This window comes from Panthera pardus, unplaced genomic scaffold (assembly GCF_024362965.1).
Source record: "Panthera pardus isolate Hobbes unplaced genomic scaffold, ASM2436296v1 HiC_scaffold_1, whole genome shotgun sequence".
In the NCBI taxonomy this organism is placed as follows: domain Eukaryota; kingdom Metazoa; phylum Chordata; class Mammalia; order Carnivora; family Felidae; genus Panthera; species Panthera pardus.
The window spans coordinates 90,193,249-90,217,426 of record NW_026526654.1 but is presented as its reverse complement, the minus strand read 5'-3'; the positions used below and the strand labels follow the sequence as shown (position 1 = coordinate 90,217,426).

The window sequence follows — 24,178 nt, the reverse complement described above, 5'->3', positions numbered from 1 at the left end:
TGATTTTGGCTCAGGTCACAATCTCATGGTTCTGCACTGTTAGTGCACAGCCTGCTTGGGATTCTCTCTCTCTCCATCCCTCCCTGTTCATGTGCACTCTCTCAAAATAGATAAACTTTTGAAAATAAATAAATAAAATTTAAAACATTGGTAAGAACATAATCCGTACCCCACCAATAAAGTATAGATGTCTCAACGACAAAAAATATACATTTCCTGCAATCCTAAATTTTAACTTTCATTTTAGGGTGGGGAGGGAAAGATGGGTAGGTAAGACAAATTTGGGAGATAAAGGGGGAGGTCGTCAGAGGTAAAGATGTAGTCACAAGAAACAGCTTCAAATATTTTTAGAGGCACATAAAATAAAACAAAGTTAACTATGATCTAGGTATTCTATACCTAAAAAATACTTTTTCTTTTTTAAACATGGACTGGGAAAGGGGAAAATTGGGGGAATCAACCATGCACTAATTTTTCTGAAAGAATTATTTATTATTCAGTAGTTCCTAGGTCACACTTGGACTATAATTGTAAATATTAAAAAATCTTAATTTTCTCCAGGGAAACACTACTGAAACAATATGGATTTGGGGAGTTAAACTAAATTTGAATCATGGCTCTTATGCTGTGAACATTCCCTTCTAAGTACAACTCTTTAGTAGTAAAACTGGAAATATAATGAGATCTTGTAAGGTTTGCTGGGTTAATTAAACCATTATATAAGCAAATTTTCCTATATGCATATAAACTCCACTTTTTGTAACACCCTTACAATTCCAGTTCTCTAAACCCTGAATCCAGAAAGTATGCTCTAGTTCAAATTTGTAATGGTAAACTATAACCAGAAAAAGTCAAGCATCTAGGAAATCAGTCTTTGGAAAAAAAACATATGAGAAATCAAATGGGTTCTGAATTATAACTGATCCTTCTCTCCTAAAATACGTTCTTTCCTTGCTTCAAGGACACACTGCTGGCTGATCCCCCTACACCAATGACTGTTCCCACTCCTGTCTTTGCTAATTCCTTCTGATATTCCAAACCTCTATATATTGGAGTATTCCAGGGCTCAATCCTTTGACACAGTTTTCTATCACACGTGGTAACTGCAGCCCAGAGAGCTCATCTAAATTCCAGATGCAAATCCAACTACTAACTTGACATCTCCACTTGGGTGTTCAAAACCATTTCAAACTTGACATGTCCAAAACAAAGTTCCTGAACTTCCTCCCCCCAAACTGCTCCTCCTACAGGATTCTACAGATCAATCATTAGCAATTTCCTTATTTCCAGTTACTTCAGCCAAAAACCATGTAATCATGCTTTTTAACTCTTTTTCTCCCACATCCATCAGCAAATTCCAAAGTCTATTTTCAAACTATATCTATCCAGAATCTGACCACTTTTCACCATCACCACTGTGAGCTCCTAACTCATTTATCTGCCCAATTCCACCCTTGGCAATCTATTCTTAAATCAATCGGTAGCCAAAAAGCTTCTGTTAAATTTAGGTTTAAGTCACTACTCTGCTCATTCCTTTCTCATACAATACAAAAAGCCCAATCAGCTCAGTACCCAGCAAGACACAACAATCTGCACTCCTCCCCAGGTTTTATCTCTACCTCATCTCTCCCTCCTTACTCACTATGCTCCAACTAAATGGGCCTCTCTACTGTTCCTAGAATCTCTCCAGAGTCTTCCTTCTTGGACTTTATAATTAACTATTTCCTGTGCTGAGATCACTATTCTCTATTCCATCCAGGTCTAATACCTACATAGCTAGCTTCCTCCCCACCCCTTCAAGCTGTTAATCAAACGTCACCCTCTCAGGTAGGCTCCCCAACCACCTATACAAAGAGCCACACCACTCTGCTCACAGCATCCACTTTCCCCTGTCTTCCTGCCGTATTTGTTCTACTAACTTTACTGTTTACCTTCCTTACCGCCCCAACACAGCCTGAATTTCTGGCCTATTTTGTTCACTGAAACATCTCCTGTACCAGGCATGTAATAAGCACTCATATTTCTCATTTAAATCAACCATAAAGAAAAACATTCAACTGCCCTATAATCAAAGAACACTAATTAAAGTAACATGAATAAAATACCATTTTGAACATCAGCTATCAAATCCTAAAATCATAACATCCATTTTTTTGTCATGATAAAGAAAAACACCTTTATACATACCAAAGAGTATAAATTGGTATGTTATTTCTGGAAAACCATTTGCCAGTATTAATTTTAAATATGCATACCCTTTGATCTAAGCTTTTAGACCATACATATACCTATACATCATATGTTAACCTTTAATACAGGTTTTGTAATTTTTGATTCCTTATTTCTTGTGTGACTCCACCGCAAGAAATGTCAGCACCAGGAGGGCAGAAACAGTTCAGAGTTGCACTGACTGCACCTAGAATAGTGTCTAGCACAAAAGCACTCCATTATTTGCTGAATTCATGCATGCTCATGTTTTATCTACCATAATGAACAAGTGATTGGTTAAAAATAATAAAATATATTCATACAGGCAACTTATGTAAAAGTATTTCTAACATATCGAGCAAAAAGCAACTAGTACAAGAATAATACACATTTTGAAAACTGGCTATTTTTCTTTTTTACCACTAGGAGTGCTTATCTTGTGCCACATTATCTAACTAAGATCTCCCCTGCTTTACCCCCACCAAAAGTCTCCCTTTAACCTGTAATGTAACTAAAGCATACTAATTTAAAAAATATTTTCATGGTATCTAAATTATATTGTGTCTCTGTCATAATTACTGATAGTATCCATCTAGCTACCTACTCCGGTCCCAGTTATAAAAGCAGACTTTCCTAAGTTAATGTTCTGCCCATTATATACAAGAAGAGCATTCCATGTAGACCAGGCCATTCTATTAACCAGATTATATGACTGAACAGAAAACCTTATAATCCAACAATACTTGATAATAAATGTCATGTAACATCCTTGAAAGCACATATCTAAAAATATCTTTATTAGTAAAATCTTACTTATGATATTGTTGAGTTTTCTGCATTAGCTTCTCTGGCAAGCCATCTTCATCATCAAACTGCTCCATAGGCTCCACAATGACTGGACGAGGGGTCCTGGATAGGTAAAAAGCATAAGAATTAATACAATGTCTAGAATTAACATCCTCCTAGAAATTCTTTATACTAATTCCAAGATACATGCGGCGCCTGGGTGGCTCAGTCAGTTGAGTGACCGACTTCAGCTCAAGTCATGATCTCACAGCTCATGAGTTTATGTCCCACGACAGCTCAGAGCCTGGAGCCTGCATCAGATTCTGTGTCTCCCGCTCTGCCCTTCCCCTGTTCATTCTCTCTCTCAAAAGTCATAAACAAACATTAAAAAATAATAATAATTCCAAGATACATACTTGGGAAATTTCTTGAGAAAAATGTCTCAGAAGTTACCATATATACTCTATTTTTTTTTTTTTTTTTTTTTTAATATTTATGAGAGAGAGAGAAAGACACAGAGCACAAGCAGGGGAGAGGCAGAAAGAGAGAATCCGAAGCAGGCTCCAGGCTCTGTGCTATCAGCACAAAGCCCAACACGGGGCTCGAACTCACAAACCGCGAGAGCAGGACCTGAGCCAAGGTGCTCCCACCCCCCCCATATACTCTTAAAATTAGTCAATAAACATTTGCTGCACCAGATACAAATGAACGTTAAAGTCAAACAAAAATGAACGCTTGTTTTTAGAGCACTGCCTATTCAAAATGACAGAGGAGTAAATCAACAACTGTGAACCTACATAACCACTGTAATTTTTACACAGCACGATGGAAAAGAATGAGCACCTGATTCATATTTTATGTATGTGGAATTATTATCCCCATATCCCACCATCCCAAACTCCCATATCCAACCACCTTCCAGCCTCCCTGCATCTAACCAGTCTTGTTCAGAAAAGTCTTTCTAAAACCTAAAATGACATCTAAAACACACTGGCCAAGCAGCCAAGCAAAAAGAGGAGAGAGCCAGAAGACACAACACATTCAAGGTAGAGGTTGGGGGAAAGAAGAGACAAGAGTGGATGATCAAAGATATAACTTGTAAACCCTCCTTCTTTACTACTTTCCTAAGTAAAACAAAAGGATGGGAAAGTTCACTGAGGAAGACAAAACAGGGAAAGGAAATAGAATGGATGATATGCTGACACCAAAATTTTCCTTGCTATTAACTTTGTAAGGATTTTATAGCCAAGAGCAAGATTTAAAAACTATACCACCAAAAGTACCCATGTGTGTTTGGTACAAACATTTTCTTGTAGCTTTGACTGGACTCATTTCTAAAATGATCCAACAGTATTTTTACCATTTTTTCCAAATTAGCAAATACCAGGACTGATTTGTTTTCAATGATAACTGAATGCACTGGATTCATTTTTGTGAAAGTGGATTTGATGGCCTGTCCAAGGAATGGATTACAGATCATCAGCTGGCTGAGAAGCACCCTAAGGATTTATAGATCCTGTCAAACTGTTGGTGATGACATCATCATTGGCACACCTGAAATGTTGTCACTGCTACCATCACAGTCCCCTACATGTCATCTCTAATAATACCTCTGGAGGGCCTGGCTGCCTAATCCAGTAGAGAAGAGGCTTTGGTTCTTCCTGCTCCTGCCTCCCAATTATCACACTCAAAATATAGCATATTCATGTGACAGGATTGAACCATCATCTGTACATGAAAATCCACATCAATCTTTCTTATGATCAGTGCCTTCTACTGATAACAGAGCACCTCCTCTGGTACTTGCAGATGTTTTTGTTGATTATGTTCACCTTTTGGAACTATGTAGGCCTAACCACAAATAAAAAATCTTTGCCTAAGTCTAAAAAAAAAAAGAAAGAAAGAAATTTTGTTCCTATCAGTCTCTTACCATGTAAGTAACAGTAAAATCTATACTGCCTTCAGAAAAAAACAAATCACTTAACTTTTGCAGCTTTAACATAAGAACTAAGAAGTAAAAGGGCTTTCTGGATTCTAAAAGCTTCCCTTTACAAATAAAGATCCTGAGAGTAACAAAGACTTCAAATTCTAAACTGTTATTAAAAACGATTATTAAAAATGATTCCTGGGGAGCACCAAGCTGGCTCAGTTGGTGGAGCATGCAACTCTGGTTCCAGGTTGTGAGTTTTGAGCCCTACACTGGGTGTAGAGATTACTTAAAATCTTTATTTAAAAAAATTATTCCGGGACTAATGAAGACATTTTAGACAGAATAAGAAATAGAAGCAAGCGCGGAATACCTTGGGGTGACAATGAGATTATAAAAACCGCAGATAAATTAAGTGGGAACCCAAAAGAAAAGAGCCTTACAGGCCTCAATTTTAAGGGTGAGACCTCATATCTAACATCTAAAAGCAGAAGTGTAATAAAGAACGAGTGGGGGGCCTGGGTGGCTCAGTTAGTTAAGCGTCCAACTTCAGCTCAGGTCACGATCTCGCGGTTCGTGAGTTTGAGCCACATGTCGGGCTCTGTGCTGACCACTCAAGAGCCTGGAGCCTGCTTCAGAATCTGTGTCTCCCCTCTCTCTGCCCCTCCCCTGCTCACACTCTGTCTCCCTCTCTGTCTCTAACAAATAAATAAAATGAGTAAATACAGGGGCACCTAGGTGGCTGTTTGTTAAATGTCTGACTTAATCTCAGCCCAGGTCTTGACTTCAGGGTTGTGGGTTCAAGTCCCACACTGGCCTCCACACTGAAGCTACTTTAAAAAAAAAAAAAAAAAAAAAAAAAAAGAATGAGTAAATACAGCTTCATAGATCATATGCAAGCCAACGAGGTATGAGAAAGCAGCTTAGAGTTCCTGAGCCCCTGGGAGGATGTGTTACTTCTAAGAGGACCCAAAGAGGCCCAGGGACAAATGAACAAAATGCACTATATGGACCACTTACCCACTGGAAGCCACTGCAGGACCACACACACCAGAAAAATAATGCGGCCGGGTAAGACTACATCTGAGCAAGGCCAACAAAGAAAGAAAACTCACACTCCCCCTATTTCAATACCAGAAGGCCTCTACCATCCAAAAGAAAAATCAGAAAAGGAGACTCAAGAAGGAAAACGTACTAAGCAAATCATCACGCTCAGAACATGACAGAATTACTCAGAAATGACAAAATTAATTTTATGAAGTCAAGGAAATGATGAACAAAATTAGAGAATATAATGACATCTCTACTATACTCCGAAATAATGCTGAGTTTGTAACAAAAATTTTTCAATTTTCAACATACAAATATGGGCCACCAGACACAAGACATCAGAGTGAATACAGCTCTCTGAGACAGAACTTAACCAATACATACAAATGTTATATATTTATACCTACACCTAGGATTCCATTTCTAAAGAGATACATGAATAAGTGAGCAAAGATCAGTCAGTCACAACCACGTTCATCACATTACATAAAACAAAAAGACCATATGTAGTGTTCAAAAAACGTCCTTAAGAGACTCTTACTTTTGTTCATTGGGCTGTATGTTAAAATGTGAACATTTATGGTTTCACTGTATGCACCACCGCCTGTAAAAATTCCTTTTGTCCATTATCTCACACATCTTATTTATTTCACTTTGATCTTTCTGTGTTAAAAAAAAAAAAAAGGATTGTGTTGTTTTGTTTTTGAAAATATTTATTCTTGGGATAGAGACCACGAGCAGGGGAGGTGCAGATAGAGAAGGGGACACAGGATCTGAAGTAGGCTTGGCGCTGACAACTAAGAGCCCACTGCAAGGGTCGAACTCAAGGATGGGGAGATCATGACCTGGGCCAAAGTCAGACGCTCAACTGACTGAGTCACCCAGGCACCCCAAAAGTTTTTAAAACCTAACATAAGTTCTGTTTATAGGTATAATTACTAAATTTACTCTTTTTAGTAGTGTAGAAAAATATTTCATAGGTATAAAGACTAAAAGGAAACAAATCAGTGATCAACCATTAATGCTCAATCTGGAGGTTCTTATGTGTAGAGTTTCTTCTTCTCCTCACTCTGCTCTAAACTAATCCATCACTGGTTTAGCTATAATACTGATAATTGTCCAGAGTACGTTTTATAGAAGTCAGTGAGTCCTGTGAAATCCTACCATTTGGAAAGGACCTCTGATTATGTTTCATGAACATCTCTTCAGATTTTCCTTTCTGCTAGATACATATAATTTTACACAGAATAATTCACCTGTCCATGTTTTCTTCAGACATCATTTATCATTCAATATAAAATGGCACCATTTCAGATGTATGCATGCACCATAATTTTTAACCATACTTATTGGTGGACATTCAAGGTTTCTATGTTTTCTGAAATGAAACAGAATGATTAACATAATTGTGACTGGGGCACCTGGGGGGCTCAGTCAGTCAAGCATCCTACTCCTGGTTTCAACTCAGGTCATGATTTCATGGTTTTGTGAGTTCGAGGCATCGGGCTCTGCGCTGGCAGTGCTTAGAATTCTCCCTTTCCCTCTCTCTGTCCCTCCCCCACTCACCCTGTCTCTGTCTCTCTCAAAATAAATAAACTTAGAAAAAATATATATTTGTGACTGATCTTTCCTCACTTGTTCAGGTATCTCTTTAGAAGCAGAATGGTGAGAACAAGGTATTATATATATTACTAAAAACATGATGACTTAAAAGATGACGCAACCTTTTGTGTATGCAATTAAAAAAAGGATTATGTAAGGACAATTTGGTTCACTACTAAATTCTTACACACATACAGCATTTTTGCAGGGTTTTGTCAATTTTAGTCTTTAATATAGCTGAGAATTGAAGAGTAATGATAAACAATTCTTAGGATGATAAAATAAGTTTTATGACAGAGGAAAAATAAAATCACTAGGACCTATATGATCTCAGATTACAAAATAACCCAATGGACCCATATGGTAAATTTTATGGGGAAAAAAAGTTTATTTAATATTCTTTTTGTTCTTCTGAAAACCTCTAATAAATAATAAAATATCAACCTTTATAAATACTTCTCAAAAACGAAAGTATAAAACTAAAACTGGACCCAAATGACACCAACGGTGTAAAAGTTATAGGTGCTTTTCCGGAAAGGTAAATAAATAGTAATTCATACTTCCACCATCAGCAGGTATGGCTAGATACCTCTTGTGTTTCCAATTTATATAAGCAAAAGCAATATTACAGTATTGTTTTTATTAAAGTATTTCTTCTGAATCTAAAAGAACCCCATTTAACGGAAAGATGTGATGAAGCAAATAAAATGATGGAAAAGTAATCCCTGGAAAGTAGGAATATAAGATAGGAAAGGTATGAAAAAATTAATGTATTAATCCCTTATCTGCTTAAAGAGTTAACAAAATAGGCCTGAAACAGCTATCCCACCATGCTAACAGATAAGGCTGATTTTCTGTGCCAAAACTGTGCAAACAATGTGGTTTATGTTGAACACAAACCATCTAAGCTTTTTTCCTTCATGAAGTCCTAAATTCTGGTATTTTGCCAGGTAAGTGGGAACTTAAAAAACCAACCACCCTCCACCCCACTCCTTATATATGGACATGGCTACTAGGATCAGTTAAACTTCACCTGGTAGTTAACACTTCATTCTATTGTCTCAACTAGTTGCTGGCAGAATTAAGCCAAGTACTTTTCCAACTCAACTGGAAAAGGACTCTTGGAAAGCTTATACCTAGTTTCCTCCAAACTTTACCTGGTGTGCATTTTTCCATTACTGATTTTGCTCTGTATTCTTTTCCTGTAATAAATCTTAGACGTAAAACTATACGCTAGGCCTGAGTCCAACTAGTGAATCATGAAACCAAGGAGACTTCCAAGATACACCTGTAAGCACACTTATCAAATATAACTTTTGCTGACATACTCACATTTTTATTTCCAGTCTTTTTTTTCTGATCAGTTTCTTAACACAAACTTGGATCGTAGTATACATCTAGTCTTGTCTTGCGTCCCTTTTTTTTTTTACTTGCTACATTGTTTTATTTATAGAAAATAAATACACATTTTTTTTAAATAGGTTCCACGCCCAACAGAGGGCTCGAACTCATGACCCCGAGATCAAGAGCCACATGCTCTATGGACTGAGCCAGTCATGCACCCCTATATATATTTATCTACATGAATTTAAGTTTTTGAGCAGTAGTTAGCACAGATGCATAGCCAAAGGCCCTGCCATAAACAGATGTGGAGTTTGCAATGTGTTTATAGTTTTGTTTGTATCATTAATGAGATATAACTCACATACCATAAAATTCACCATTTTAAAGTGTACAGTTCAATGGGTTTTAGTATGTGTAACCATCACCATGATCTAATACCAGAATACTTTTATCGCCCCCAAAAAAACCCCAAATTCATTAGCTATGAATTCCCTATTTCCCTGAACCTCTAGTCTACTCTCTTCTCTGTGGTATATACTCCCTTTAAAAAAATTTTTCAGGGAACCTGGCTGGCTCAGTCAATAGAGCATGTGATTCTTCTTCTCAAGGTCATGAGTTCAAGCCCCACACTGGGCACAGAGATTACTTAAAAAATAATAAAGGAATTTTTTTCATGAGTTACATTTCCTGATGTCATGAAATATTCTTGAAAAAATACACACTAATCCACTATAAATATGATATACTTACTCAATTCTCTATTAAGAAATTTAGATGTAGCCAATCATGATAAACCAGATATAAAGCGATACACCAAAGTTTTGAGTCAAATACTTAAAATATACCTCTATTATAACAGTAAAACAACCTTAAGGTTTTTATACTCAGTAACTAAATACCTCCAAGTGACCAATTTCCATCAGCACCAGGAGTCATAAAACACTCACGTGACTTCACTTTCACTCACTGGGTATTTTTAAACCTTTGCCAATACATAAAATTAAAAAAAAAAAAAAAAAAAATAGGGGCACCTGGTGCCTCAATCATCTGACTATTGATTTCAGCTCAGGTCATGATCTCATGAGTTCCATTAGAAGGCTTAACTAACAACAAAGTTCCTGAGCAAGGAAGAGTCTCTAAAAAAAATAAATCACTCCACCTATAGCACAATATGAAAAGAAAGGATGAGGCGCCTGGGTGGCTCAACCGGTTAAGTATCCAACTTTGGCTCAGGTCATGATCTCATAGTCGGGCCCCATGTTGGGCTCTGTGCTGATAGCTCTGAGGCTGGAGCCTGCTTCAGATTCTGTGTCTCCCTCTCTCTCTGCCCCTCCCCCACTCCTGCTCTCTCAAAAAATGAATAAATGTTAAAAAATTTTTTGAAAAAAGGGATGTGGCATCAGGCTAAAATTCACCATTTATTCGTTGTGCAATCTTACACAAATTATTTAACATCTCTGGGTCAGTTTTCTCATCTGAAAAATACAAAATCCAACATGCTTATGTTTATGATCATGATTATGAAACAGAATGGATAATACAATGTCAACACTTGCCCATTCCCTCAAAATTGTTTTTAAGTTATTCTAAAAGCTACCTGTAAGACATGGTTAATTGTTTTCCAATGCCTGGCTGTAACTTTTAAAAAATACCAATTAATCAAAGCTTGCAATGGAAAAAATACTAATCACATGCCTTGAGTATTTTTAGTTCCTTCCTTCCTTCATTAAATAATTGATTAGCTGGGGTACCTGGGTGGCTCAATCAGTTAAGCACATGAATTTTGATTTCTGCTCAGGTCATCATCTCAGTTCATGGGTTTGAGCCCCATAACAGGCTCCATGCTGACAATGCAAAGACTGCTTACAATTCTCTCTCTGCCCCTCCCATGCACCCACTTGATCGCGCTCTCTCTCTCGAAATAAACAAAAAAACTTTAAAAAATTATTATTATTAGCTTAATTTGTAGCCAGGAATTATTAAAATACAGGTGCTAGAAGAGTATCGTGGTAGATGAAGTAAGTCAGAGAAAGACAAATACCATAGCATTTCATTCATGTGGAATTTAAGAAACAAGAAAAAAAAGAAAAACCAAAAAACAATCTTAACAACAGAAAGCAGGGGAAGTGGGTGAAATAGGTGAAGGGAATTAAGAGTACACTCATCTTGCTGAACACTGAGTAATATACAGAATTGTTGAATCACTGTATTGTATGTACACATGAAACCAATATAAAACTATATATTAACTGTACTGCAATTAAAATTAAATTAAAAAAAAACACAGGTGCTAGGATTATACTGAACAAGACCAAGTCCCTGCCCTCAATGGAACTTGGCATTCTCCTGCAGAGAAAGACCTACAAATTAAAACAGTAAATGCTATGACAAAAAATAAATTGGAGAGTATCAGTTGATACTGCAGAGGGGATGAATAAATGAAGATAAAACAGCTTCTCTAAGATGTTTCTTAGCAAAATATGAATAAAGTGGAACAAGGAGAGCAAGCATTCTCTAAACAGAGTGTAAGACCAAAATCTCTGAGAACTGGCAGTGCTGTAAAACATATGTAACACGAATTACAGCTTTAGCATGAACACCTGACAGTCCCAAACAAATTGAAAAACGCTTTACGTATCACCAAACTATGCTCCATGGGGCAGAGATGTTTTACACTGACCTTGTGTCCAATTCCCCAAACCTTAAAACATTTGAATACTCCCAACCAATAGTAAAGTAAATGGATACTTTATCTCTAACAGAGATAAAGGAATCAATGCAGCAATCAACTAGGGAACTTTTCTACCAAATCCAGTCTAAACACTAAGGATGAACATCAAGAACACCACCCTGGGCAAATTGAAAGCAAAGGCATGTTAATACGGCAACAGGTTGAATGACTATTATAATTACTTACGAATATTTTTAAGTAAATGGATACACCATTCACGGACTAGAAAAAAGTCAGTATTATGAAGATGTCAAAATGTTCCTCAGAATGACCTGAACACTCAACACGATTCTAATCAAAAGCCCAGAAGAACTTTTTTCAATTGACAAGGTGATTTTAAAATCAGTAAAGATGCAGGGGGTGCCTGGGTGGCTCAGTCAGTTAAGCGTCCGACTTCAGCTCAGGTCATGATCTCACAGTTCGTGAGTTTGGCCCCACAGCCAGTTTGGGATTCTCTCTCTCTGCTCCTCCCTCACTCATGCTCTCTCCTGCTTGCTCTCAAAATAAACTTTAAAAAATATATAAATAAATAAAATAAAATCAATAAAGATAATCTGAAACTAAAGTAACATTGTACATTAATTACACTCAAATTGGGAAATAAATAAAATCAGTAAGGCTATACCAAAAAAAAACAAAACACAAAAACAAAAACAAAAACACAACACCCAGAACAATTAAAAAAAGCAAAACAAAACAATTCAGTTGGCTGATACTACTTGATTTCAAACCTTAGCATAGTGTGGGGTGCCTGGTGGCTCAGTCAGTAAAGCATGCAAATGCTGATCTCAGTGTTTTAAGTTCGAGCCCCACACTGGGTAGAGATCACTAAAAAATCAAATCTTTCTTTTTTTTCTTTTTAAAGTTTATTTATTTATATTGAGAGAGACAGAGACAGTACCTGAGCAGGGGAGGGGCAGAGAGAGAGAGGGAAAGAGAGAATTCCAAGCAGGATCCATGCTGTCAGCAGAGCCCGATGTGGGGCTCAAACTCACGAACTGTGAGATCATGACCTGAGCCGAAACCAAAAGTTGGACACTTAAGCAACTGAGCCACCCAGGCACCCCTTAAAAATAAAAGCTTAAAAAAAAAAGAGTGAAAGACAGTACTAGTGTAAAAGACACACCAATTGGTGAAATGAAAGAGTGCAGATTTTCTTCCCCTCGATTTTTGATAAAGACAAATGGTAAAAAAGGAGAAATCATAATCTTTACAATTACTGGTGCTGCAACAAATGGCACTTATATGGAAAAAAAAAATCTACTATCTCACAGCATACTCAAAATGGATCACAGGTATAAATAAAAAAGCTAGGGATGCCGGGGTGGCTCAATCAGTTGAGCGTGAAACTCTTGATCTCAGCTTGGATCTTGATCTCAAGGTCATGCGTTCAAGCCCCACGTTGGGGTCCACGCTGGGCATGAAGCCTACTTTAAAAAAAAAAAAGAAAAACAAAGAAGAAAAAAAGCTATAAAATGTCTTAAGAAAGGACAAGAAAAGCTTTGCTACCTTAGGAAGGGAAAAAATTTTCATACAAGGATCCAAAAAACATAAATCATAAAAGAAAAAAATGTAAATTATACTTCACTGCTGCTTTCTGAAGAACACTAAGAAAATTAAAAAGCAAGCCACATACTAGGAGAAATAGTCCTAAAACAGACCTGTATCCAGATGTTTTAATTCGATAAGGCAAACCACCCAATTAAAAAATAGACAGGGACACCTGGGTGGCTCAATTAAGCATCTGACTCTTGATTTCAGCTGAGGTCATGATCTCACGGTCTGTTGAGATCAAGCCCCAGGTCAAGCTCCACGATGACCATATGGAGCCTGCTTGCAATTCTCTCTCCCTCTATCTCTCTGCCCCTCTGCCACTTGTGCTCTCTCTCTCTCCAAAATAAATATTTTTTAAAAATAAAAACTAAATTTAAAAAATAGGCAAAAAATTTCAAGATACTTCACAAGAGATATAAAAATAGACAAAAAGCAAATGAAAAGATGCTAATCATTAGCTGTTTGGAAAATAAAATTTAAACTCACCAGGAGACACTCCTATACTAGACTATCCAAAAGACTAAAACTATCAAGTGTTGGTGAAAGTATGGAGCAACTAGAACTCTCTCACTCATTGCTTGTAGGAATGTAAAATGATACAACCATTTTGAAAAACAATTTGGCAGTTTCTTATGAAGTTGAAAATTCAGCCATTTATCCCTAATTACCCAAGCCACATGAAAGTATAATGTTCACAAGAAGCCTGTACAGAAATGTTCATGGTAGCTTTATTCACAATGGCTAATAGTTGAGAGCATCCTGAACATTCACCCACCCTTAGGTCACTGGGCAAACTGTAATTATGTCCATATGGTGGAATGAAACTCTGCCATAAAAGTGAGCAAAATACTAATACAATGATATGGATGGAATCTCATTAACATTATGCTAAGCAAAAGATATGAGACACAAAAGAGTACAGATTATTTCACTTATATGAAATAACCAGAAAAGACAAAAGACAAACTAATTTATAAGAGCAGAAAGACCAATAGCTATCTAGGACAGGGTTAAGGGGTAGAAAGAAACTGCAAAAGGGCATAAAGGAACTCGTCAGGATGATGAAAATGTTCTAGATCTTGATTGTGGTGCTAGGTTACATACATCTGTTAAACTCCTTGAGTTCTATGTTTAAAATTGGGAACATTTTAATTCATGCAAATTATGCCTTAAAAAAACCTGAGTAAAATGTAATTCATCCATTCATTATTTAAATATAAAATTTTACTTTGCATATAACATTCAGTAAACTGAATAAAAATCGTAGTACAAATCATTTCTAAGCTTCAAGTATGAATCAATACACTGAAGTCTGAAGTATAATGCTTGATCTCACACAAAAATTCCTGTTTATATTCACTATATACTTATTCAACACCTACTTACCATACGACAAGACAGTATGAACTGTATAAAGAAAGACAGAAGTTCAGCACAGAGAGAGAAGCCCATATGTAACTGCACAGGATGATGAGATGTTTAAAACTTACGTTGTTAGCAAGAATGCCCCATCACCACATCTTTCCAGAGCCTTTCGTGCAGGAGGTTTTGCTGCAAATTCTACAAAACCTTTTCCTGTAGCTCTACCACGATCATCCACAACCACAACGGCTTTCTCTACTGGACCAAACTGGGAAAATGCTTGCTCTAGAAGCTCATTGGAAACAACCGGCGAGAGGTTCTTGACAGTTAGGGCTGCTCCATGTGTAGCAAAACGAATTCGGAGAGGTCTGCTCTTCAAAATGGTGCCATCCAGCTCTGCTTTTGCAATTTCAGCCAGTGTTCTGGATTCCTTTTTAGGAGGAAAAATCACTTTTTAAAGATGATAGTAATAACACAAATACTTTTAAATAGTGGTTTCTAGGGAGAAGAGCTGGGTAGCTTTTGGAAATGGCTGATAGGGTCACTTTGTTTTTGTGTCTTTCAATTTTGGTATCACATGCATTTTATTAAGTGTTCAAAAAATAACTGTAAACATTTTATTTAGAAAATCCCAACCCCAATGTCCCAAGTCATCAAAGATGGTCTACTCACACACAAATTACCAGCTATTAAATATTCACAGCAGTATCTTTTTTAAATCTCTTACATATATTAAAAGAAAATCATAATTACTTTTTGAGACCAAGCACCGGTTACTAGAAGCTATTACTGAACAGAATAATTTTCAGTATATACTGTTTTTTGATATTTATATCTTTTATTAAAACAACCCACCTCTCCAATGCTACACAAATCCCCTTTCCTCTTTCATTTTTTACATTACCTATGAAAACCACTATTAGATGTTGTTAACCAGGTCTCCTGAAATACTTTCATGGGCTACACATTTCTCCATTATATTGAGAGAAGCAAACACATACATTCATGGGCTGTAAGAGTTATCTCCATTATACAGAAAATCAAGTGCACACCCGTTTATGAACTAGAAAATATGTTCAATGCTGAAACCACAAGAGAACTTCCTTCTTGAAGAATTCAAAGTTGGTATAGAATACAGACATCTAAACATAATCAACAAACAAGTTTAATATAAGTATGTTCTTTTCCTTTGTGTTGTGAGAACTCTACAGTGAGAATTTAAACAGGTTTTATATGCATTTGTAGTAAGAGTAAAAATGTACTGTCTTATGAAAAAAGTCTTAAGGTCACACCAGATCTTTATTTAATACCTAAAATACAACAACTTTAAATTACTACAACTTACACAAAAATCTATAGAACTAATTTTACAAAGACAAGTCTAACCTTTTTTTTTAATGTGTATTTATTTTTGAGAGAAAGAGCACGAGCAGAAGAGGGGCAGAGAGAGGACAAAGGATCCAAAGCAAGCTCTGTGCTGACAGCAGAGAGCCCGACACAGGGCTCAAACTCACCAACTGTGAGATCATGACCTGAGCCGAAGTCAGATGCTTAAATAACTGAGCCTCGGGGTGCCCCAACAAATCTAACCTTTTTACAGATACTCAAAATGGCTACTTTTTAAAAATGTTTTTATTTATTTTTGAGACAAAGAGAGACAGAGCATGAGCAAGGGAGGGGCAGAGAGACAGGGAGACACAGAATCTGAAGCAGGCTCCAGGCTCTGAGCTGTCAGCACAGAGCCTGACGCAGGGCTCGAATGCATGGATTGTGAGATCATGACCTGAGCCGAAGTTGGATGCTCAACCGACTGAGCCACCCAGGTGCCCCTCAAAATGGCTATTTTTAAAAAATTACTCTCAGAAATTTTTAATTAAAATGACTCTTAACATAGTTATACCAGCAAACATTTAATAAATATCTAACAGGGGATAGGCGCTTTGCACCTAATCTGTCATATGACCCAACAACTCTTAAGAGGTAGATTTTAAGAATGAAGTCTTGAATTAAAATGCTGTTAGGTATGGAGTGCCTGGGTAGCTCAGTCAGTTAAGTACCTGACTTCTGAAGCTCAGTTCACAATATCACAGTTTGTGAGTTGGAGCCCCGCGTCAGGCTCTGTGCTGACAGTGCAGAGCGTGCTTCAGATCCTCTGTCTCCCCCTCTCTCTGCCCTTTCTCTGCTCACTCTCTCTCAAAAATAAACAAATATTAAAAATAATAATAATAATGCTGTTAAGTTTAATTGGGAATGGGAAGGGACAGGAGGAAATTTCAAGAGATGATAACGTTCTCTATCCTGATAGTTTGAATTAAACAAATGTTATTTATCTAAAATCACCAAATTGTACACTGAAAATTTGTTCATTTTGCTGTATGCAGATGTCAAATACCTCAAAAATAATATTGGACTCTAGTTACTAGTAAGCATGCTTGATGGGAGCCTGGGTGGCTCAGTCGGTTGAGCATCCGACTTCAGCTCAGGTCATGATCTCACGGTTCGTGAGTTCGAGCTCCGCATCAGGCTCTGTGCTGACAGCTCAGAGACTGGAGCCTGCTTCAGATTCTGTGTCCCCTGCCCCGTCTCTCTCTGCCCCACCCCTGCTTGTGATCTTTCAAAAATGAATAAACATTAAAAAAAAATTTTAATAATAAGCATGCTGGAGTGTTTAAGAGTCAAGAACTGATGGATGAAAAGGTGGATAGATATGTGAAAAACACATTATAAGAAAACTTAATTATGAATCTAGATGGTGGATCTATGGATGTTCATTTCTATGTATCCAAAATTTTTCATAATAAAATGTTAGGGGTAGAAGGATAAAGAGAACTTGGTGAGGACTTTCTAAAAGTGAAAAGTGCTTCCAGAGGATGTCTCCTCTTCAGATTCAGTCAAGTATAATCACAATGTCATATATTTTGTTTTTCCACAGAGGAAGCAGAAAATCCCCAATTTTTATGTTAAATCAAGTAATTTTTTTTACAGTTGGCAATGAATTCAATGTTTAATACTTTTGAGCCAAATGAAATGTTTATGCTGTCAGGAATTTTCAATGCCATGATCCTTCTTCAAAGTTTATACTCTTCATGGTTTTAAATAATTCCACACCGGAGTTTCTCAACTTTAGCACTATTGACATTATGGGCAAGACAATTCTTTGGGGGGGGCGGGGGGGGTCTGTGCATTACAGGAGACTTAATAAGCCAAAAGAAACAACCCCCACTTCTGACAATGAAAGATGTCTCCAGACATCGTCAAATGTCCCCTGGGAAGCAGAACCACTCCATGTAAGAACCACTGCTGTTGGGGCACCCAGGTAGCTCAGCTGATTAAGCTTCAGGTCTTCATCTCAGGGTGGTAAATTCAAGCCCTGCATTGGGCTCCATGCTGGGTACAGAGCCTACTAAAAAAAGGGGGGGTTGCAATGCCTGGGTGGCTCAATCAGTTAAGCCTCCGCTTAACTCTTGGTTTCAACTCAGGTCATGATCTCACTGTTTCTAAGGTTTGTGAGATGGAAGGACAAAGAGCCTCCTTGGGATTCTCTCCCTTTCAGTAGGCCCCTCCCCCATGGCATGCACGTGCTCAAAAACCACTGTTGTAAATCTGTACTGAAGTATCTGTAAAATCAATTAAAATTATGTGTTTGAAATGAAACCAAATATTTGTTTACTTCATGACTCAGAATAATGATAACGAGGTAACTTTTACTAAGCAGGTAGTATATTCCAGCTCTTCATTATTTTATATATATTCACAAATATGTATGCATTATCTTCTACTGGTCTCATCAACAATCTTATAAAGTGGGTTATTACTATCCCCACTTCACTTATGGGTAAACAGGCCTAGAAAGGTTGAAACAACTTGCCAAAAAATCTGGCCATTTGCAGCAACATGGATGGAACTGGAGGGTATTATGCTAAGTGAAATCAGTTGGTCAGAGACAGACATATACCATATGTTTTCACTCTTATGTGGTTCCTGAGAAACTTATAAGACCATGGGGAGGGGAAGGGGAAAAAAAAAAGTCACAGAGAGGGAGGGAGGCAAACCATAAGAGACTCTTAAATACTGAGAACAAACTGAGGGTTGATGGGGGATGAAGGAAAGGGGAAAGTGGGTGATGGGCACTGAGGAGGGCACTTGTGAGGATGAGCACTGGGTGTTGTATGGAAACCAATTTGACAATAAATTATATTTAATAAAAACAAACAAAAGAAATAACTTGCCAAAGATCTATACAAAATTCATAATCTCTACCAAATACATCATAAATCCCTCCTTTCAGCTAGTGTTCCAGCATTACTCTGTATAAAAAGTACAAGTACAGGTTCTTAACTAAAAATAATACAAAAAGTATCAAGAAACTACGTGACTATCCCAAGTTACAGATTGCTTGTAATATGGTCAAATGATGTACACTGGATCCTTTCCAAAGGCTCATTCCAAAGCACCTGACATTTTTCTCATTGTTCAACTAATAGTTAAAAGTTCCCACTGTAATAGTACTAATCCACTGAGATAAATTGGAAACAGCGTTCAAGTCAATCAATAGAAAGTTGATCGGGTAAATGGCAGTCCATTCATACTGTGAAATACAATATGGTCATTAAAAATCAATCTCATGACATAAAAGATATCAGATATATTAAATGAAAACCTCAAAACAAAACAGAGTATATAGTATGGTTTGATTTTTTATGGAAAAATGAAAGATTAACAGTGATTACATTTAATGTGTTAGGGGACAATCTTTCACTAAAATTAAAACTGTAGTAAGAAAACTTCCCTGAACTAAAAGAGCATTTGAAATTATATGCTAGACAGGCCTACTAAGGAGATTGTGCAACATCTTCTCTAATGTTTGACATTCCATAAGAAACACACAGCATTTCATACTTAGAAACAAAGAGCACGAGGGGAAAGGGTTTAATCCGCGATGACTATATTAAATTCAGTTGATTTTTAACTCTTTAATTACAACAGTGGTTCTCAAACCTTAGCAAACATAAGAATAACATGGAGGGCTAGCTAAAACCCAAGATTGAGGGCCCCAACCCACAATTTCTGATTCAGTAGATCCTGGGTGGGCCTGAGAATTTGCATTTCCAACAAATACCCAGTTAACTGATGAGGTGAGGCAATTTTTAGATGGGGTAGTCAGCACTGCTAGCATGAATAGTAGGGAATATAAGTGGCCTTCTGCTTACACTGGGAGGTACCTGAATCTGTTGGACAGGGAACACACGTCTATAAATCACCACTCCAGAAGTCTGGTTTACTAAAGTTAAAAGTAGAGGGAAGAAAAAGATAAAAGCAGAAACTGAGTTCAGATCAAACTAATACCAGTTGTAACAACATTAAACTAGCTGTAAAATGCACCACAGGGGCACCTGGCTGGCTCAGTCTGAGTAGTGAGCGGCTCTGGAGTTCGTGAGTTCAAGCCCCACTCTGAGTATAGAGATTACTTACATATATACATATATAAATAATCTTTTAAAAAAAAAAAAATGCACTACAACTTTTCAGTTAATTTATCCAATCTAAATTGTCAGTAACAAGCCAAAACCTAAAAAGAAGCTTTTAGGTCTAAAATTCCACAAAATGTATCCAAAATAAACAGTCTATTTCAACCCTAAAGTACCACAGGCTCACATCATAATACGGCTTTATGATCTTATGAGGAAATGCCACTTAAATTCTTTTTCCCAACCATATTAGCAATGCTGACCCTGTAACAGCTCAAAAATGTTGTCTCACCTTACCAATTAACTGGAAAACGACAACTAACAGTGTAAGAAAATTTATTTGCATTTAGTATTTCCAGGGGCATCTGGGTGGCTCAGTCAGTTAAGCCTCCAATTTCAGCTCAGGTCATGATCTCTAGGTTCTTGAGTTCCAGCCCCACATGGGGCTCTGTGCTGATGGCTCAGAGCCTGGAGCCTGCTTCGGATTCTGTGTCCTCCCTCTCTCTCTGCCCCTCCCCCTCTCGGGCTCTGTCTCTCTCTCTCTCTCTCAAAAAATAAACATTAAAAAAATTGTTTTGGGGTACCTGGGTGACTCAGTTGGTTAAATGTTCGACTCCAGCTCAGGTCATGATCTTACAGTTTGTGGATTCAAGCCCCGCATCGGGCTCTGTGCTGACAGCTCAGAGCCTGGAGCCTGCTTTGGATTCTGTGTCTCCCTCTCTCTTTGCCCCTCCCCCATTCTCTCTCTCTCTCAAAAATAAACATTAAAATTTTTTAATTGTTTTTTAAATCAAAATATAATCTAAAAATATATATCAGATAAAATTACGCCACTATTTAGAGCCACTACACCACCACTACACACAACAGCCACTATATCATTACTTACGTTCAGATCAGGTATACACTATGTTGTTTTCCTAAGCAGAAAGATACATAACTCAGAAATATTTAAAGCTTTTAAATTTACCTGTTTATCATAGAGCTCAGATTAAACAGTAAAGGTATCCATAAAGTCAAATCTTTTAAGCTAAATTCTAATTTCCTACTGGCAAATTTTTAACATTCCTACACCAAAAAATAACATGACAGGTTTAGAGGAGCATATCCCAAAGGAGCAGACAACAGCAGCCCCTCTCACCTCCCCATTTCATAATCCCATTAAGACTTTTTTTAAAAAAGAAACTAGGGGCGCCTGGGTGGCTCAGTCGGTTGAGCGTCCAACTTCGGCTCAGGTCACGATCTCGCGGTCCGTGAGTTCTAGCCCCGCGTTGGGCTCTGGGCTGACAGCTCAGAGCTTGGAGCCTGCTTCCGATTCTGTGTCTCCCTCTCTCTGCCCCTCCCCCATTCATGCTCTGTCTCTCTCAGTCTCAAAAATAAATCAACATTAAAAATAAAAAAAAAAAAAGAAACTAATAGCAATGAGTTGTGCTGTCCAACACAGTAGCCACCAACCACAGGTGGCTATTTAAATTTAAAAGTAAGTAAAATTTAAAGTTCAAATCCTCAGGCACAAGTGCTACATTTCAAGTGCTCAAGAGTCACATATGGCTAGTAGCTACTACACCGGACAGCACATATACATAGCATTTTCCATCACTACAGAAAGTTCTATTGGCAGGGCTAATAATACACTAAAGGAGAAAGGATTCTTAGTAGCTTTAAAGACAGGAAGGAAAAAGATTTTTCCATGTTAAGATATTTACTATTGACTTATTTTTAAGTGCAAGGCTCCCAAAACAAAGGGAAATGGAGTCCTCCCATTCTTCCTCCCGAATGTAAACTTTAGAACAGACCAACAAGGTGCCAGAAGCTAAAGACTATGAAAATGTTAAATAACATCCTTTTGGAAAGTTTACTAAAAGTTGCCTAAACTCACTTCTTTTAAAATAACTTTTGGATTTATATTAAAAATAACTTTACCAAATGACAGGCTGTTTCCCTACTGTCCTAAAGGTAATGATTTATAATTTTATGTTTAAAACGCACTGATTATTTAACTTGAATTTCAAGGACATTTTCAGGTCTCATTAATATTCCATGAAGATTTACCCTTCTCTTGAAGCCATTTAAGATTTTAGATGTTCAAATGTTCTCCCTAAAAAAAATACAATGTCACAAAATTACAATCAATTCTGTCTACATATTAAAATTTTGCCTGGGTCAATCATGAAGAGAACGCAATTTTGAAAGTTCCAAAAAGAAGCTTCCACAAACTGCAAAGCACATAAAATTTGAGGGTCAAACTAGAAAGGCAACACATGCAGAAAAAGTACTTGTGTAAAAATGTCTCCAACGAAGTTATTTTCTTGGGGAAAACATCTAGCATCTAAATATGAATTACAATGAAGCTGTGTAAGTGACACTGATTCACCACAAAGCACTCAGGAAAACTGAACAGATATTTGCCCTGTTAAGAAGAGTATACCCTCGCTGTTTGATGAATTTTTTTGTTCGATGTAAGGGAGGCACAATTTTTGCATGATACTGGAAAACTTTTTAAGATCTGGACTAAAAAAAAGGCAAAATGTGTACTCTTCCAGCAACAAAACATGCCCATAAAATGTAAAATACATTTATATATGATTTTATATGTATAATTCATCCCCCCCCCCAACAACGTAGAAACTTCCAGAATGTTTGGGAGAGGAAGCGTATTACATTAGCTATCCAATAACCCAACACCATCCAGATACTGCAGCGTTTCTGAACTAGGCGGTTTAAGGTGTGCTGCGCTAAGCGGGGTGAGAAACGATACGGTTTACCTTTAAACGCTTCCGAGTCTGGCTGAAAGCAGGGAGATCGTTGGGAAAACGTTTTTTTTTTAAGAAGCGAGGCCGCTGGCTGCTCTTCCAAGCCCCGCGAAATTTCTGGTGAGACCGGAGCTTCCCTTCCAAATTCCCATCTCAGGCCCTCACGACACAGTTTCGCCGGCAGAAGTCTCACCCCGAAACACGGCGGCCCCCTCCCCTGCCGCCGGCGGGAAGCGGGCGGCGGGAACCCCTAGGCGGGGGAGCCGCGGCCGCGCGCACAGCCGAAAACGTGGGCGACGGCCACCGCGGAGGGCCGGGGAGCCCGGGCCCGCAACGCCGCGCCGGGGGGAGGCCGGGACGACGGGCGCCGCGACGTTCACGGGCCACAGGAAGGGCCGAGGCGTCCGGCGTGGAGGCTGCCTGCGGCGCCCCGCTCCCTTCACGCCCCCTTCCCCCGACAACGCTGCGGCCGGGGCCCGACACTCACCAAACGGATGAAGCCGAAGCCACGGTCCCGATTGATGAAGACCTCGCTGGGCTCGCCGTAGCGCTCGAAGAGCCGCTTGAAGTCCTCCTCCGTGATGTCTGTGGGCAAGTTCCCCACGAAGAGGCGGCAGCGCTGCGTGTACGTCTTCTCGCCCGGCTTGAGGAAGCTCTTGATGTCGATGGTGAAGCCCATCTCCTCGTCGGGGTGGTCCTCCGGGGGCACCGGGGCCGGTGGCGCCGGCTCCCCAGCCAGCGCGAGCGCCATGGCGGCCGTCGGCTCGCTCTCGCCTGCCGCAGACTCCAGAGCGCGAAGGCGGGCCGGGTTTTTCTCAATGCGTACTTGCTTCAGGTTTCCTCTTAACATCATCTTAGTGAGTTCACTTATGCCGGACAGAATTCTAGATCTAGAGCTGTATCACTATATATACCTACAGAAACGGAATAGGGAAGCACAAAGTCAGAGAAGACACCCGGGTCGCCGCGCCGGCTGCCCTACCCCGAAGGACTCACGCCCGGGGCGGTTGCACGTTCAAAATGGCGCCGCCACAAGCCGCAGTTACAAGAAGAGACGCCGGCCGCAAGTCCCGCCCCACCGCAAAGGCCGGCGCCGGAGCTGACGCGCCTGCGCAGTATCGGCGCTAACCGGCCCGGTAGCCGGCGTGCGCCGGAGCGCGGCGTTACTAGAGCTGCGGGTTCAAGCCACCTCCCAGGCTGGCAGAAACGCGGTTTCCTGACCTAAGTTAGTTAGCCGAGTGTCGGACTGCGTCGGGTGGAAATCTGTGCGGTGTGTGCAGCAGTGTGTGAAAACACGGTGATTGGGGAACATCCATATTTTAAATATCCTGCTCAATTTTCAGTGACTATGAAAAAAATGAAAGTTTGCGGATTGTATGCGTAGCCTTGAATA

The 24,178-nt window shown here is 38.7% G+C and overlaps 1 protein-coding gene across 2 annotated transcripts in view; it reads right to left on the bottom strand.

Moving 5' to 3' along the window:
- Window positions 1-23,818, bottom strand: part of PSPC1 (paraspeckle component 1) — a 103,350-nt gene extending 79,532 nt beyond the window's left edge. Inside the window, exons 1-3 of one of the 2 annotated variants that reach the window (XR_002076559.2) lie at window positions 23,273-23,818; window positions 14,693-14,994; window positions 3,022-3,117 (exon numbers count right to left, since the gene is read on the bottom strand). Coding sequence is in view for 1 of the 2 variants with exons in the window: in XM_019436456.2 (XP_019292001.1) it covers window positions 3,022-3,117; window positions 14,693-14,994; window positions 23,273-23,638 (764 nt within the window). In the remaining variant the exon portion in view is untranslated. The remainder of the gene's footprint in view (window positions 1-3,021; window positions 3,118-14,692; window positions 14,995-23,272) is intronic. The other variant, XM_019436456.2, reaches the window with a different exon arrangement.
- Window positions 23,819-24,178: the final 360 nt, after the last annotated feature.